The sequence below is a fragment of the Thunnus thynnus genome, chromosome 1 (genome assembly GCF_963924715.1).
Source record: "Thunnus thynnus chromosome 1, fThuThy2.1, whole genome shotgun sequence".
Classification (NCBI taxonomy): Eukaryota; Metazoa; Chordata; class Actinopteri; order Scombriformes; family Scombridae; genus Thunnus; species Thunnus thynnus.
The window spans coordinates 38,235,505-38,252,684 of NC_089517.1; the positions used below are offsets into that span (position 1 = coordinate 38,235,505).

General features: G+C 40.0%; 1 protein-coding gene across 2 annotated transcripts in view; it reads left to right on the top strand.

Annotated features, from left to right (window-relative positions):
• The window catches only part of adamtsl3 (ADAMTS-like 3), a 301,025-nt gene that overhangs the window by 228,312 nt on the left and 55,533 nt on the right, over positions 1-17,180 (top strand). For both annotated transcript variants that reach the window (XM_067597526.1, XM_067597534.1), the window contains 5 exons: positions 233-528; positions 637-766; positions 9,490-9,700; positions 9,809-9,988; positions 11,819-11,972. In XM_067597526.1, coding sequence (XP_067453627.1) covers positions 233-528; positions 637-766; positions 9,490-9,700; positions 9,809-9,988; positions 11,819-11,972 — 971 coding nt within the window. The remainder of the gene's footprint in view (positions 1-232; positions 529-636; positions 767-9,489; positions 9,701-9,808; positions 9,989-11,818; positions 11,973-17,180) is intronic.

Consider the following 17,180-nt stretch of genomic DNA (forward strand, 5'->3'; position numbering starts at 1 on the left):
CACGTCAGAAATTACCCCAAAAATAGGACTGAAGCTGTTAGAATATTGGTGCAGAATGCATGTATTTCAGAGAGTTATGTTTTTTGTTCATATCTTGCATTTTGTGAATTTCATTATTCTGGGATTGCTGCAAATCTGTAAACCAACTAACTACAACAGCTGTTTGGCAACTAGACGCAAGTCAAATGTTGCACTAAAATATGCTGATTGTGTTCTCTACCACTGTGTTCAGATTTGTACCTGGGCCCTGGTCACCCTGCAGCACCACCTGTGGGCCTGGCAGGCAAACTCGGGAGGTGAAGTGCCGGGTGCTGCTCTCATTCACTAAGACGGAGGTGGACCTTCCAGAGGAGGAGTGCGGTGAGGACAGACCGCAGCTGGAGAGGCCCTGTAACCAGGGAATATGCACCAGGGTCCCAGGCATCTCTTCAGGCCTCCAGGACCATGGGGACTCTTACATCCAGACAGAGGAACTGCACAGCTGGGACTACAGGGGCTTCACTGCCTGCTCAGCCACATGTGCTGCTGGTGAGGTTTCAGAAATGGGTCTTGGCAGTTGAAATGCTCTGGACTCTTTTTGTCCATACCTATTGTCCTTTTATGTCCAACTGGTCGTTGTGTTTGTTCTCTGCCCAGGAAAGCAGACAGCAGTAGTGAGGTGTGTTAACAGGAAGCGAGGTGAAGAGGTGGAGGACTCTCTGTGTGATTCATCCAGCAAACCACCAGTTATGATCCGCATCTGTAACCCTGAGCCATGCCCCCCAAGGTGAGAGACTGCAAGGTCACTGAAGCCAAATTGAAAGCTCCCAAAACCTGAACAAGCACATTACAGCCAGGGACTGCTCCAGCCAGAGACCTGAGGTCTCAGTGTTTGTGCCCAGTTCAACTTTGATCTTTGTATCACATGTATGAATATTAGTGAAAAATGCCCAAGTGAGCCAGACTCATGACCACTTATGGCCAGTTACTGTAACTTGTTCATGATCATACATGTAGCAGCGCCTACAGGTGAAATGCCATCAAGTTTTGAGGGATTAGTCTGATGTGATATGTGAACATGTGGTTGCAGTTGTTCAATGTGCTCAAGAGCCCCGGCAGGTTATGTCAAATAGACCATGCCTGCAAGAAGTTGGAAGACGGTATGTCATATTGATTGGATGGAATTTATTGGAAGGCTGGTCAATAGTGGAAAAAACTGAGTAAGGAAGTTTGTTCTTGTATGTGTGATAGAATAATCTCTCTCTCTCTTTAGACAAAAATGGTCTGGGCTCATAGTGACAGAGAAAGTTTCACTTTTCACTGATATGTATATTATCTTGAAGCAAAGACTAAAATAATCCCAGCATTAGCTGCTGCTAGGGTTTACAGTTGTCTGTTATGAATTACACACACAGCTTGTACCATAATTACAGCCATACACTTTCAAACCAATCTCTGCTTTGACTCTGTGGCATCCAGGTGAAGAGTCTATAGACCAATCACAGTCTAAAAAACAGTCTTTGTCATATAATTACAGCACATATAATCCTGACTTATTTAGTTAGCAAATGGTTTATTTAATAAGATATTGAAAGTTTACCAGATTTAATAAGATGAAATAAAACTTTACTGATTTAGCATTAGAGTAGCACATGGAACAGATCAGAGAGGTAAGTAGGAACATGATACAAACTTGTGAAGGTGAAGGGCTTGAGAAAGCTTTATATATGTATAGAAGTACAAACATGTGTGCGTGTGTCAGGAAATATCTGAACATGCAATACTGCATCAGGTTCATTAGTGTTTTATCTAAATATATTTAAATAAAAAGAACATAAAACTACATTCCACAATAAAAATCTTAAAAACATCCCCAACATTTCTTCATTCACATTAAATATGGGTTGAACTGGATGGATGCATTTGATGGAATGGTGCAGCCATGGAAGTCAGTGGTTTGAATTTTCCAAGACTGACCTCCCAAGAAAAATCATTAGTTTATTCATTATTCCTTATTACGACCTACAGCATGTTTACATCTAACAAACACAGTATGCAATCTCTTGTGGTCGAGCGAATTATGACTCCTCTCTGTCAGGAGCAAAAGTGGAACTCGTGTGACATCAGAGAGCTATAAAACCTGGTAGGGAGGAGGTCAGGGTGGATGTATGAGTCAACAAAACATGTGACTGTTTAAAGGAAACATGAAATGAGCTGCAGCCTCCCATAACAATGTTGGTTTCTTTAACCAAGATCACACTCTTTACCTAATCTTACAAAGTTTATTATTTTAGACCAAACCACTACTTTTTCCAACCTCAACCAATTAGATTCTGTGCCTTAACATAACCACATTTATTTTTTTTACAGATTTGGCACTGAAAAACAATCTCATCCTGTTGCTATGGGCACATGATAAAAATCAATATGGGTTGTTTTTGAAAGCCCTGTACACCTACACAGGTGTTGCCTCTTCTTCTTAAAGGCTTAAATTAAAGGTTTTATGTTGTCCCGTCACATTTACACTTACACAAGCAATGCAACAAACATGGCTAGATATGGCAAACCCCAAACAATGCAGAGCAGCAAATACCTCAGGCACTGCCATTTAGGAATTGCCCAGTGGTGTAATGGTAAAATAAGAGCTCTATGGGTTGTAATTGGTGACCATTATGAGACAAACAAAAACTCTTCAGCCATTGGCACTCACCCAATGTAATAAGAGTTTGAGTTTAGGTTGATTGACCTACCTCTGTCCCTTTAATGAAACAAGCCCAGTCAGATGTGAAGCCAGTGGTCAGGCCATTGGGTGTATTAGTGGCAGCAAGCAGACATACGACTTATTTTGGTCCCCTGTCCCTGTGGGTGTACTGGAGACACATGCTGGATTCTCCTCCTACTCTGGGAAAAGGATTATCATGCAGCTAATAATACACAGCTCCTACATTAAGCAGCACACACAAGTCAATGGCTGAATATTGTATATGGCTTTGATATAAAGCTTAGTACAACTCTGGCAGAAAGCATAGCTGCAGTAATTTTTCATTTCAGACTTGGATCCCATCATTTGCTTCACTGTGGCTACTTGCTTCTGTCTTGCCTGGGTGCTGCAAAACAGTTCCAGCAAGCCCACAGATGTTCCAGAAACCAATCTCCAAAGCAGCCAAAGCCTTGTTTTCAATACACTGATTGCTCACTTTGATCTAAGGAATAAAAATGAAATGACATTGAAAGGCATTGAAAAGACAGATAAAAAATCAGACTTTTCTTTGTTCAGGTTAAACACTTTTGGCCGTTGTTTCTCCCTCCATCAGTCAGCTGCAGATGCCTGTCTGTATGTGCCTAAATGTAAAGTACAGCAAGGTAAGCTGTCATAGTCATCTCTACTGACAACAATTGGAAAAGAAAGAACATTAACAATGAAAAACCAATGACCATCACTCGAGTAATCCTGCATTATAAACTGGTAGCTGAAAGTTTGAAATGAAAGACACTATAAAGTTGTATTATTGAAAGCAAAGAGTACGACACATAAAAACTGTCTGCCAAACTCACAGATATCAGCATTTTCTAATGTGACGTGATTGTCAGGGCTTTCCAATACTGTTACAAAATAGTATTGGTATGAATAGGTTTTGGTTAGGTTTAGGTGTAAAAACTACTTGGTTAAGGTTAGGTTGACATTGTGGTTTAAAAGAAAACTATGTGGAATGTTGGTAGCGAGCAGCATGCAAACAGTAGTCTACTATATCAGTCATACACTTTGTTGAACCAACCCTCCGCCCTACAAGGTTTTGCAGCATTAATAACAATGTCATACTACTTACGGTATGCAAACGAATGTTGCTTTGTGAGGACAGTTTCATGTGAAGTGTAGAATCCAGTGTTTTTGGAGCCTGACCCATACTAGGGGATAAAAGCCAGGATATCACATCCCCTTCTGTTTAAATTTTGACCATTTATTCGGCCTCGCTAGGAGTGTGGCTATAGGAGATGCCAATGTTGGTTGGTTGGTCCACCAAATATTGCAACAAAATAGTGCATTTATTAAAATGCCTTGAAATTAAGCATATTCATGGTCCCCAGTGATGTAGCCATTCAATAATGTGACGATGAACAGGACATGACAACAATAGAATAACAACAACAATGAATAACATCAAAACAAATTAATACATGTACATTGATTAAAGTAAACAGTCTTGCTTAGCCTTGTGCTACTCTGCTATTCTATGCTAGGGTAGGCTAAGCTATGCCCCTGTTGTTACCAGTTTTTGGAGGGAGAAAGGTGCCTGCTGCTTTGTTGAGTCCAGCGAGTGAACCAGGCTGGGGAAAAGCTCTGAGGCTGAAACGCAGTCTTGCTGTACAGGTCAGCTTCTATTTAGTTGCTCCTTAGTTCAGTCCAGCAAGCTGCGGGTTTGCACAGCTTCCAGTATAAGGGCCGGTCTTGCAGCTTGCTTCTGTGTTGCTGAGGAGTTCAGCTGTGCTCATGGTAAATAAACTTGTTAACTGAATCTTTATCTTAGTTGATCTTAAGCCCACACATTGCTGCTTTTAAGAAAAGTTTGGTGTGTCTGCTCTGTTAGCAGGCCACACTAACCCCGTGTCTAGACAGCAAACGTAGCGTGAGCAGTACATCGGCAGAGCAGCAGCAGCAGTAAGGGCTCTCTCTGTGTGTCTACACTGGAGGTGTTCAGTGTTGAGCGTAGGTCACCCACGTGTTGGAAGTGCTCAAAACCCAATACACATGAGTGTAGTGACGCGCGTAAAACAGAGGAAAGTAGACTTCATGCGTAAATGACAGCTTCAGGTCACGGTTACGCCTGTGAGACGTGGCTGAGACACGAGCCTGCACAGAGCTGCATACATTACAATCAGAGCATATCTGTTGCATGTGATGTGTGCGTGAAAAACGCGTCTGACACGCTTGCTGTCTAGACATGGGGTAAGACAGAGAGCTTCACAGCAGGGGAAAGTGCTGCATGCTGCAAAGTCCATGTAGGTAGTGTGCAGCAGCAGTGAGGAGAAAGTAGAGAGGGGGAGCTCTGTTTTTTTTACCCAGATAATATCATAGGTCACATGCCACAGCAACCAGTGGCAGCTCAAATTGGATCCATGGGCAGAGTTAACCTCCAGGTGTGAAGTACCCAGAGGGTTCTGGGAGACTGAGTCTCCTAAGGACTCCCTTTGAGTGAGAAACATGCAGTCTGGCCTGTGAGGCCCCAACACTGGTGAGTCTGTTTCTTCATGGAAGTGCAACACTAAATCAGTAGAGTGTCGCTTTAAACTTCAGAAACCACAACACCTCCATCAGTAGTCTGATTTGATCTTCAATTGTTGATAGGGGATTGGAATCTATTGGAAAACCTGTTGTTGTTTGAGCACAGCTGGGTTCTTAATTATTACAGTGGTGGTTCCAGGACAGCTTTGGTTTATAAGTCAACAGTAGAGTATGCTACTGTGATGCTAAGCAGTACACACACTTCTGTTCCTCAGTGGCAACGTCCTGGTTTATGTTTGAGATAAAAAATACTGAATGATTCTAAATGACTTGTCAGCCAACATTTACTGTATAACAGGACAGCTGGCAGCTGACATTTTGTTTTTATTTCTCCTAGAATTTTTCAAGTATTAGTAGTACAGTATTATTTTAACAGAATACATTTCTAGGTATGATTTGTATGATCTTTAAATCATTTTTGCCATAGCCACAGAGCAGGCCCTGATCTATGCAGTAAGACAGAATCCAGACCACATATGTTATGACAGATGCAGAGGGATCTATCATTATTTGTTTGATCAATTCCTTAGGACTTCTGTTAAACAAGCTGTGTTGAGACTGTATTGGTTGAATTTCAGTCATCAAGCCAAATAAGCCATGCCCTCAGTCTGTCTGTGCATTTTGGATTATGTATTCAGAAAAGTACAGTGCAATTAATAGACTTGCATGATATTGTCTTAGTATTATATGTATATAATACTAAAGATCCATAAGGAACAATGGAAGGGATTTAGAAAAAGTCAAAGTATAGACTATGTTCAAATCAAAGATTACCACATAAAACCACATATAAAATGTAGAGCAGATTAGAGGGGTCTGTATGTGTTCAGTTAAGAAGTGACACCTTACAGCTGGCACTGGGAGAAGGCAGATATAACGTTTTTTTCTGAAGGACAATGTTGATGTGTTTTTTGTGATCTTGGTGTTACTGACATTCCAGAAAGGAGTGTAGTGTGTTGCTTTTCACACTCTAGAAACACTCCCCGCTACATCAGACCCAAGCTAACGCTAGCTTACTGGGAACACCGAGCATTGCACACCTGGGCTAACATTAGCTAGCTAAATAGTGCTAACAGTCCAGGTAATCAATAATCAAGAAACATTAAACTTAAAAGGCACAGTGGTTCCAAACTTGACAACCTCTATAACATGACTTTGGGAAACTGTGCACTGCACCTGGCCGTTATTCACCAAGAAATATTTACAGCACACTCACCCTAAAACCACAAACTGTCATTTTTGTGTTTCTGTTTGTGTACGGATAAAACAAATAACATACAACGTGTTGTAGTGAGCTTCAAGGGTGTTGGTCAGCATTTTTTCTTAAATTAAAAAGAGCCAGGCTAGTGTAACTGTTCCCACCTACTTCCTGGCTTTATGCTAAGCTAGGCTAAACCTGAAAGTTGAGCTATTACTTTAAAATATCCTGTCTTTATATAACTCACATCACTTGGACACATGCAGTAGAATGATGACGTGTAGTGTGGAGTCAGTTCCCTAAAGCAAGTCTTGTCCGCATATAAAATGACAGAGATGTTGGTACACAGGATCTTAGAGGGACATTAGTTTTATATCCAAAAGTTCCTGCAACTCAACAGTCACAAGATGCTCGTAATGTTTTACATACTTAACCCTCACTGTATGCCTGTGTATGTGTGTGTGTGTGTGTGTGTGTTTGTGTGCGTGCTATAAGTCACTGCATTTCCAGGCAGCAGATGGATATTTGCCCATCTAGTAGTCCTGCAGGCTGGAGGCATGTCTGATTCACACACAGTGATTTACCTCTCTCTCCTCCTCTAATGGACATTTACAGGAAGCAGCTGCAGAGTGCAGGGCCTTACACACACTTACTCTCTCTCTCTCTCTCACACTCACACACAAAACACAGGGTGTAGTCTGCTGCCATAGTGAGGTGTATAAACTCCCCGATTGCCTCTTCTACTCTGTCTGTCTATAACTCTCTCTTTCTCTTTCTCTACAAGTGATTGCCATACATCATGCTTCTCTGTGGGGATTCATCCCTTGCCTTGTATTTTGTCTGACTTTATGAACTTTATGAAAACAATAAAGAAACCAGGGTTCCATATGAGGTCCTTGAGTTAAGTGAAGGCCAGTGCCATTCTCTCAACAGGTTTTGAAACCAATTTGCCTTCCTAAAGAAATTTGCACATATCCCTGTATATGCAGTTATCCAGGTGTTTCTTTGATTTCTCAGCCTCTCAGCCATTCTTTGTCATTTCTGTACTGCCTGAGTTACCTCAGCAATTAAGGATTGACTCAGTTGAGCTCATTTATCTCGCTGCTTGATTTGCCTTTGATGTGTGATCAGCAGTGCCGGAAGATGAGAGCCCGGTGGCATCAGACTGGTGTGAATAGATTGTTGCATTCGATCATTACATGTGTTTATCATGTGTTTTTTTTACTGACTAACTTATCATATGACTCAAGCTGCGGAATGACTTGTCACAAGGCAGACTAGTGACCAGAAAAGCTGGGGCCTGAATCACAAAGCAACATTAGTTTGTTAGCTATCATTAGGTTTTTTTTTAGCATCATGAAGCTGGCTCACTTTGAACTGTTATAGATCACCCCACTAAACTTGTGCTGCATGCCAGTGGATCAGATCAAAATCTGTCAGCAGCCTGTCAGTTGTTACTTGAAAAACTGACTCATCACTTTTTTCTCTGAAATCCTGACAGAGACAAAAGTGACAGGAAAGAGCAGTAGAGACATTTTTATAAAGCAGTAGAATCACTTTGTCTGCCATGTCATGAGATAGTGAAAAACATTTTTGTATAATAATATGTCCACTTTAAATCAACATATCTAACATATAGAGGGTTTGCAGCTGATTATAGATGCAGGCAGGGTGGTAAGATATAGCTGCATAATAATTACATTCAGTATCTGTGAATCCTTAAAGGATCATACTCATGCTCCATCACTGCAGCTCAGGGTAACATGGGGAACTCTTTATTAAATGTTTGAAGATATATATATATACACACACACACATACATATATTTATATAAATACAAATATATATGCTTTGTCTGCATCAAAAATGTGTATATGTGTTGAAATGAAATAAACATTGTGACAATGTGACAGAAACAGTGTGGCATGTTAATGTGAACGACACCTTTTGGATTTTATTGATGAATGGCTAGATTCAATTCAGTTTTATTTATATAGCGCTAAATCACAACAAAAGTCATCTCAGGGCACCGGCTGGGTTGAGAGAGAAGGGGGGGGGACGACAACAACAACAAGTAATATAGACATGATATATGATTGACATTCTTTCCAACACATCCTCATAATTAAACAACCATACAGGTTGATTGTCCATGCAGTCCAGAACGACCCATAGGTCTGGTTAGGTTTAGGCACAAAAAAACACAAATGATCACTTGAAACATGGTGTGGGTTAAAGTTACTACTTCCTTAAAGTTGCAACTTTTGTCATCATGGCAACAGTAAACACCATGACAATCATAGTTACAGTTTTTAAAAAAATTGTCATGCAGTTGGAAACGGGAAGCAAACATCTGTCTCCTGCAGCTAAGTCCACTTTTTACCATCTAACTATCTAGCCAAGCACCCAACCCAACTCCAACTCTACGGCTGCTAGATGGCGTTTATCACTCAAATGTAACTATAGGTCATTTTTGGCAACTGAACTTTTGAGATAAACTGTTGTTTTGCTTAAGAAGATAAGCTGATTCTTTCTAAGCAGTTTGACATCTATAGGCACCCATTGGTAATTTGAGTTCAAATTCAAGTTACCTAATTTATTTTCCAACACTTGTTTTCATCTCTATTATATTTTGTTGGAGTGAATAACTGAAAAACAATAACTTCACAAAGAAATACAGTTAAAGCAACATCAGGCCTGAATTACATTCAACCAAAACTATGTTCTGAGAAAGTAAAACAATCCACAGTAATCAGTTACAGGCAGCTAATTGAACAGAAGCCAAAAATACAATACATAAAACATCAGGGCTTGTCAGAAATTCCGGGAAATACTTTCCCCATTGTCTTTGTTTATAATAATATGGTATCAAAATCGATTATACTTTATATTTATATTTAAAAGTGCCACGTCTGAAAATACAATACAGAAAGGCAACAGCACTTTCACAATCCATTTCCCCAGTAGAGCTTGCATTCTAATATTGAATGTGTGTTTTGTGTATGACCTGTTCCATTATCTCTTCGTGCAGATGGGAAGTGACAGCATGGACTGGCTGCTCTGCGTCTTGTGGCGTCGGCATACAGACCAGGAGTGTGTTTTGCATGCGTTTGCTGTCCATCGACCAGCAGGATATTCTGACTGTTTCAGAGGAAGAGTGCAGAGAATTCAAACCCGCCATCCTGCAACCCTGCAACCAGGTGGACTGTCCTGCAGCCTGGGAGACTGAACCTTGGCAGCAGGTAGGGACACTATGTGTGTGTGTGTGTGTGTGTGTGGTTGTGTGTGTGTACCCTGTGTAACAAAAACTGACTGAATCCCTGCCCTCCTACCTCTCTCTTGCCTTATAGTGCTCCCAGTCATGTGGTGGGGGTGTCCAGGTGCGTAAGGTGTACTGTAAGCAGCTCCTGTCCACAGGGGCCTATAGGAGACTGGGAGACAGGGCCTGCTGGGGGAGCAAACCTGCTACCAGCAGAGGCTGCAGCACCACTGACTGTGTTCCCTACATGGCAGGAGGAGAATGGAGCAAGGTAAGCCCCAGAGAGTAGAGAAATGAAAGAGATAATGGGTGAAGGTGTGTCTTCCATTCCATAGGCTTTGAGCTGTAATATATATATATATCAAACATATATATTTCAAACATTTAATACAGAGTTCCCCATGTTACCCTGAATTGCAGTGATGGAGCATGAGTGTGAAAGCACTGTCAAACACTGTCTGGAATCCTGTAAAGATTCACAGATACTGAACGTAATCATTATGCAGCTATATTTTACCACCCTGCCTGCAACTATAATCAGCTGCAAACCCTCTACATCATCTTTTCATGGGTTGAAAATGGCGCGACACACCATCTACTGTTTTAAATCAACCCTGAACCTTGCAAGGCCAATGCTGACATGGGCTGTGTTCAGAATCACATACTAATGTACTATTCATACTAAGTATGACATCAAATTGAGCATATAGTGAGTTCCAACTGCATAGTATGTGGTATTTGTGAACAAGAGAAATGCTCGGATGTATACGAGATTAGCAAGAATTTCTGACTATGTGGTGTGAGCTTACTGGACAAACTCGACTGCCACTAAATGCATTGCATCTCTTCAGACTAAGCAATGATGGAGATTGTGAGCCAGGCTAAAAGCTGTTAATATGTCACTTTATTAAGTTTTAATATATTTTCAGGTGAAAAAGTAGCCATTTAGATCCCAAATATGTCGTCTGTCTATCCAAATAATGCCTGGAAATTTGCTGCAATGTTTTTAGAGATGTGAAGAGGAAACCACTGGCCAGGTGAGTCTGGCCATCAGCCATGTTACTGTATCACATGACTTGTTTAAGTGTGTTGTTAGTGTGAACAGTCTGCTGGTGTGGTAATGACATACTTAATTGTTCATTTAGTAGGCAGTATGCAGTACGTTAGAATGTGATTTCGTACACAGCCATAGGGTGAACAAGTTGGGACTTATCTATGTCATGAAATTTATACAAAAAAAGAATGTTAATGCCCTACCAGCTCTACATCGCTGTCCATCAGTGTCCCCTCCTGTGTCACACGTTACGTAGCCATGAGGCCACACCCCCTGCAGTCATTGTCCTCTGCTGCATTTTAGTTTAAAACATTTAAATATTAACTAATATTATCAACAGAATGTGAAGGAATAAGATTAGGAATAGGTTCACAATTTTTTAAAGTCTGTCTGAAAAAATAGCTAGTTGCCCATATGAGCACTGAAAGAGGTTTTCCTCACTGTAATCATTCCTCCTGCTTATAATGGCGATTAAAAGATCAAGTGCATATCTACCAGAGTTACAGACAGACTTAATTCCATCTTTGTGTTTCATCGGACATTGTTTCCCTGTTGAGCTAAGGTGAGTAATGAAAAAAAGGGAATTTGGTGCTAAAAAGACAATAACTTTGTAAGACATCCATTTGATTTGATTAATCAGGGATTAAAGCCTCATGTTAACTTCAGATGAACTTTTAAATACATTTTTGTACAAAATAAAGGACTGTGAATATTTGCTTTCATTGTGCTGTGTCTGTATGTTTTCTTTACTCTTCAATGAGAATTTGAACAGCCATTACAACCGTATGTCCAGGAATTTTACATGAATATTGGCCCATTCTGCAGTGCCATTGTTCCATGCACATCTTGTCTTTTTTGACTGTGAGCAAAATCCCTAACCTTAACCATACTGCAAAAATGTTGCCATTGAATGTTAAAACCATTGATACTAAACAACCCAAGCAAGGGTTTTGCAGAATTGTTCAAAATGCAAGTTCTGTCTGACAATAAGGACGTTGAATTAGGTTTGTCAGAAACATTGCTGTTCTATTGTGTTTTACTTAATAGTGCTCGGTGTCCTGTGGTTTGGGGATCCAGCGCAGGGAGCCACTGTGTCGCCAGTTGACGGCCATGGGCCACCAGGTGACTCTGGCAAGGGAGCTCTGTTCCGGATTGCCCCCCCCACCACTCGTACGAACCTGCCGCATGATGGCCTGTCCCAGTAAGAACACACACACACATCAGTTTCTCATGATTAAAATGCAAGAAAAAGAAAAAATGAAGAGCAAAATTAACACTAATGTGAAGGGATTCATGATATGTGGCTAGCACTCAGATGTAGCTTATTCATAACAATGAACCCAGTACTCCTTGGAAGTATGTCCATAATATTCTGCACCAGGGATGTCAGTTTTGGTTCATTCTGCTTTTGACAGACCAACACCCGTTAACCTGTAACTAACCAGTTAATTTTTAAGAAAAATGGTGATGTAGCTTTCGTTTGTGAGAGCTGTCCAGCAGTAGGTGGTCAGAGCTAACGTTAGCTTGACTTTTAGCTCATCCTTCTCCTAAAAGTGTTTTTCAATGTGTTAAGTCACAGTAGCTCTTGATGGAATAACGTACTCAGGCTCGAGGTATGAATATAAATAATATGAATATAAGGCAACTCTGATTATAAGACGACCCCCCCTTTTCCAACAGCTGTTTTTGGAAAAATAACGTTAGTTTTTGAATATAACTTATATCATAGCATAGTAACATACTCACACACTCTCCTACCAGGCTTTTGGAAGTGGTAAAAAATGTTTTTCTCTGGCAGTTAGCATTAATATTGACTGCCTGTTTGTCTTTTTGAGCTCCTTATCATCTGTGACATGGTATTTGGCAGCTTGACATATTCCGTTTCTGCAGTAGAGACGTCAGAAGACTCTTCAGTCCCGTTGTCACTTGTCATGAATTTATTTCCTCTGTGGCAGAAAAACACGTTACACAAGCCTTCAGAAACTCCTGCAGGTTAAACTGGACTAATGAAACACTTTTAGAGCTGACTGACTCTAACACACTCACTATAAACAGACTTTAAGACACTCACCAGCCTAGCAACATTAATGCTACAAACAAACTTAATCCGTTCAAAAAGAATATCTGATGTTTAAAATAGTGAATCTATCCTTTAAACATACTTGCCATGCGCAGATATTGTAGAAGGTGAACATTTTAAAAATGTTGGCATTGAATATAATCTGGAGTTTTGTTGGTTCATCCAAAATAAATGTTTTTGTCTGGTGTCAGGATTGTAATTACCCTATTAAACTGTGTATGGCTGTAAAACATTGTGACTGTGGATGGAGGAGGATGGAAGAGCTCAGCCTCACCCTCAAGCAAAAATGCTGGAACAGAGAGAGCAGAGGAGAGAGAAAAGAGAGCCAAAATAGCAAACACAAACATAGATTACACTAAAACCATGTTTTTTCTGCTTTGCTGATCTTAGTCCACACAGACCTTAAAGATCTGGGTTTTCACTTGCCACTTTAGAACCCGTTTCCATTCAGCACCCTGTGTCGGGTACTCTTGACACTGATGAGATTGCCATCTTAAAGGGGAATTCCATCAATTTTACAAATCAAACTCTGCTTAAAATTCTTGGGCAGAACATTTACATATAGTGTAAAAAGTAGTACAAAGTCTTTTGTATCTCCAGAGGAAGCTGTGTGCAATCTGATAAATTAAAATCATTATTAAAAAAGTGAAAAAAATCTGAAGGTGTGGGGTTAGAAAGAAGTGAAGTTACCAGACCTCTGTAGCCCGCTCATCTATGTTGGAGGCTAGCAGCTCCAGGATACATTAGCCACACCTGAAAGTTGAGTTAATCAAGTCAAGTAATCACTTAGACAGATATTACTCATTGAAAAAGTAATTACATTCCTAATTACTCAACAGCAAAAGTAATCAGTGACATCACTTGTTACTTTACTTTCAGCTCTGTCAACGTTTTCCTTTAAACAACTTGAAAGCCTTCACGCTCAAAATGTTTCATCTTCTGTGTTAAATGTGTGGTTTAACAAGCAGTAGTCGACAGTTTTGACATATTTACTGACCATCAACAGCTAGCTTAAGGTTAGCCACAGCGACCTCATGAAGTCCAGTCCTCTCAGTGAAGCTGCTTTGTTCTCACAGCCTCCAACTCTGAACTTAACGAGCTGATTCCTGAATGTAGCCTTACCAGTGGCTAATATTAGCAAGCCAGCTAAGAACACACAGCATGAAAATACCCCACACCAAGTTAGCACATACCAGACTACTCTGTCCACTTAACACAAAGAGACCAATCTGATATCAACCTTCCATCAAACTACTGCTAAGACATCAAACAAGTCCACCCCTAAACTGTCAAAATAACCAAGTGTTACTGAGAGTAATTTGTAGTAATCACACATTACTGTAACACGCAATGCATTACTGCCTGACACTGATTGTGGGTAATGTAAGCTAAAGGTTCTGACAAAGAAGAAGAAATAAAAAAGACAGCATCTCTGGTTGTGCTGCATTTATATTGATCCTTTTTTAACTGTCCATCTAGAGTCCAAGGGAGTCAGACAAGGTCACTGGAGTGCAATGCTAAATAAGTGAAGTTCACTTTTAAGCATCGATGTGTAATACCCATGACAGTCTCATTTTTGCTTAGTCTTACCAGTCTTACTGTAGCCATGACTGGACAGATTATAGCCTAATTAAACATTCTCATGAACACAATGTTATTATGTGTATGCCTGGAAAGTAATTACCCATGGAGCTGTGAGCAATGTATGCACTCCCCAGCCCTCAGCAGGGTGTCACTTTATCAAACCATCAACAGAGCCTGTTCTCTCTTTGAACATGAACATTTGAAAGAAAAAAACTTTGAAAACCCAGCCAGGCTTATCTTCAGTCTTCATGGCAACATTGCTGTGCTATACAGTATAGACAGGCAGCCAAGAGTTGTGTGTAGTGCCAACATGAGGAAGGGGCATGTGAATATCATGCATCAAGCTCAGCTACCGTTTATTGATTGTTGATGAGTTCACATAAAGACTATGGTTACAGGAGGGAGTGCTCTTCCACTGTCTGCACAGCGTTGTTCCAACATTCAGAGAGCCACCATTTAATCTGATTCAGTAAATCTGTATGAGTCCCTCTAACTCACCTCAGCTGGGACACAGACTGTAAAACACATGATTGAATGCCTTGCAAATGTCACGGTGACTCCTGAGAGTCCAAGTGTGTTTCATAAAATGTTCTCTCCAGCTGCTGCTCCCTGCTTTCTCTCCACAAAAACTATTGGTTAATTAAGGTCAAGGCTGAGTCACTGCGAGAGTTACAGATTCCAGGACTGTATTTTGGTCTTTTTTTTGTGTGTTTAGGGTCTATGAATGTATTGTAATGTGTTAAATGGAGTCTTTCTAAGGTAGGCCGAACAGTGGTTACTGCTGAAGTGTTACACTTGGCATTGGTCAGCATGCTCTGAATCAAGACAGAGGGTACATGTTAGTGTGTTGGCGCAAACTTTGGATTTAACTTTTATTTAATATGAAAATTTGACTTTGATTTTGTGGTCTGTAATTCAGGGGGGGTTGGTGGTTATAAAGCTCATGGTCAGAAGGTCAGATGGGTGACAAATCAAATTAAAAACCAATATAAAGTATCATAGCCAGGTGTTTTCCTACATGAGCCTCTAAAACACATTCACTGCTTCTTGTCATAAATTCTCCAAGTGTGTGGAACTCTACTGGAGGGATAAACAGCATTCTTCCAAAAGATATTCCCTCATTTGCATTTGATTGGCCAACTATGTTTACGCACATAAGGAATTTGAATTTGATGTGCTTACACACAACAATCTTCAGAAAGATACACAAGGCCAACAAGCCAAACAAAGATACTTAAACCTAAACATATCACTATTATGTACAAGCAAGTGGGTGAAAAAATAGATACATAGTTTAGTTTAGTCTGTTTTTATTTTGAACATGTAAAAAATTTTAAAAAAAAACAAGATACACAGATAAAAACAAAACAGCAATAACAATAAAATGAAATAAAAAATAAACCAATACAACAAACTCAATAAAGAAATTCACATAAATACAAATAAACATATATTAACATAACATACATATATATAATTTGTAGGTATGGCGAGGGGGAAGAAACTGTTCCTGTGTCTAGTAGTTTTAGTGTACGGTGTTCTGAAGCACCTACCAGAGGTGAGAAGTTGGAACAGGTTATGTCCAGATTGTGATGGGTCTGCAGTGATTTTCCCTGCACGTTTCCTGACTCTGGATGTGCACAGGTCCTGGATGGTGGGCAGGTTGGCACCAATAATCATTTCTGCAGACCTGACTGTCTGTTGTGGTCTGTTCCTATCCTTTTTGGTGGCCAATCCAATCCAGCTCCAAAATCTCCTCTAGGTGATCAGTTGGGTTGTTGACTGTGAAGAACAAGTGACTCCCATCATTTTCCTAGTCATCAAGCCATTCAGTGAGCCCTCATGTCCCATAGAGAAGCATCTGCATTTGATATGTTTCTCCACTCATTTATTCAGATTTTTCCTTTAATTCATCACATATCTGTATGTTAATTAGCTGCATTAAGGCAAGTCAGATAATAGACAATAACAATTTGATGTCATATTAATGATTTGTATTATTAAATTATTAAAAAGAGGACAAGTGTCTTTACAGACTTTACGTATTGAACAGTAGCACCTCAGTCAGTTATACTGCATTATGGCAGACTAGCTAAGACAGAATAATTACCTGTAGCTGAAATTAGATCAGCCCACTTGATGAGCTCTTGCTCTCATAATGGTTTATAATCACTGTCTTGGTTCCAGAATATGACTATATGTTAGCGTTTATGCAGTTAGCAAAAACTTTTTCTGCTTGTTCCATTGTCACAAAGAACTCAAATCACCCAGCCTTTCCTAGAGAGTTAAATCCCATCTGAATGGGGCTTAAGACTCTTTTTCTCTGTTTAGTCAAGAACCTGTGGTGGGTAAGGCTTTTTATTCCTTGAAGAAATGGTTTGTCTTTTGTCAAATCTATCTACTTACATGCTATATGTGAGACTTACTGGTTGCTGTAAGCATTCCTCCCCTCTATATTGGGAAAGAAACAAAACAATCATGGTGTAATTCCACTTAATGGATAGGTTCACTTTTTTTCTCAAAACAATACTGACATGCCCATATGTACATTGAAATAGCTTTTTGGTCACTGTAATTGTCCCTCCTCTCCATACTAGTCGTGAAAAGATTTCTTTTTAAAGTGATTTCAGTGTAAGTAATGGGGGGTAAAACCCAGTCTTTGTTCTGGGGAAAATGCATTCTAAAGTTCAGCTAAAGCTTATATGAGGTTTAGCAATCTAAGTTACACAAATCAGTATTTAGCAC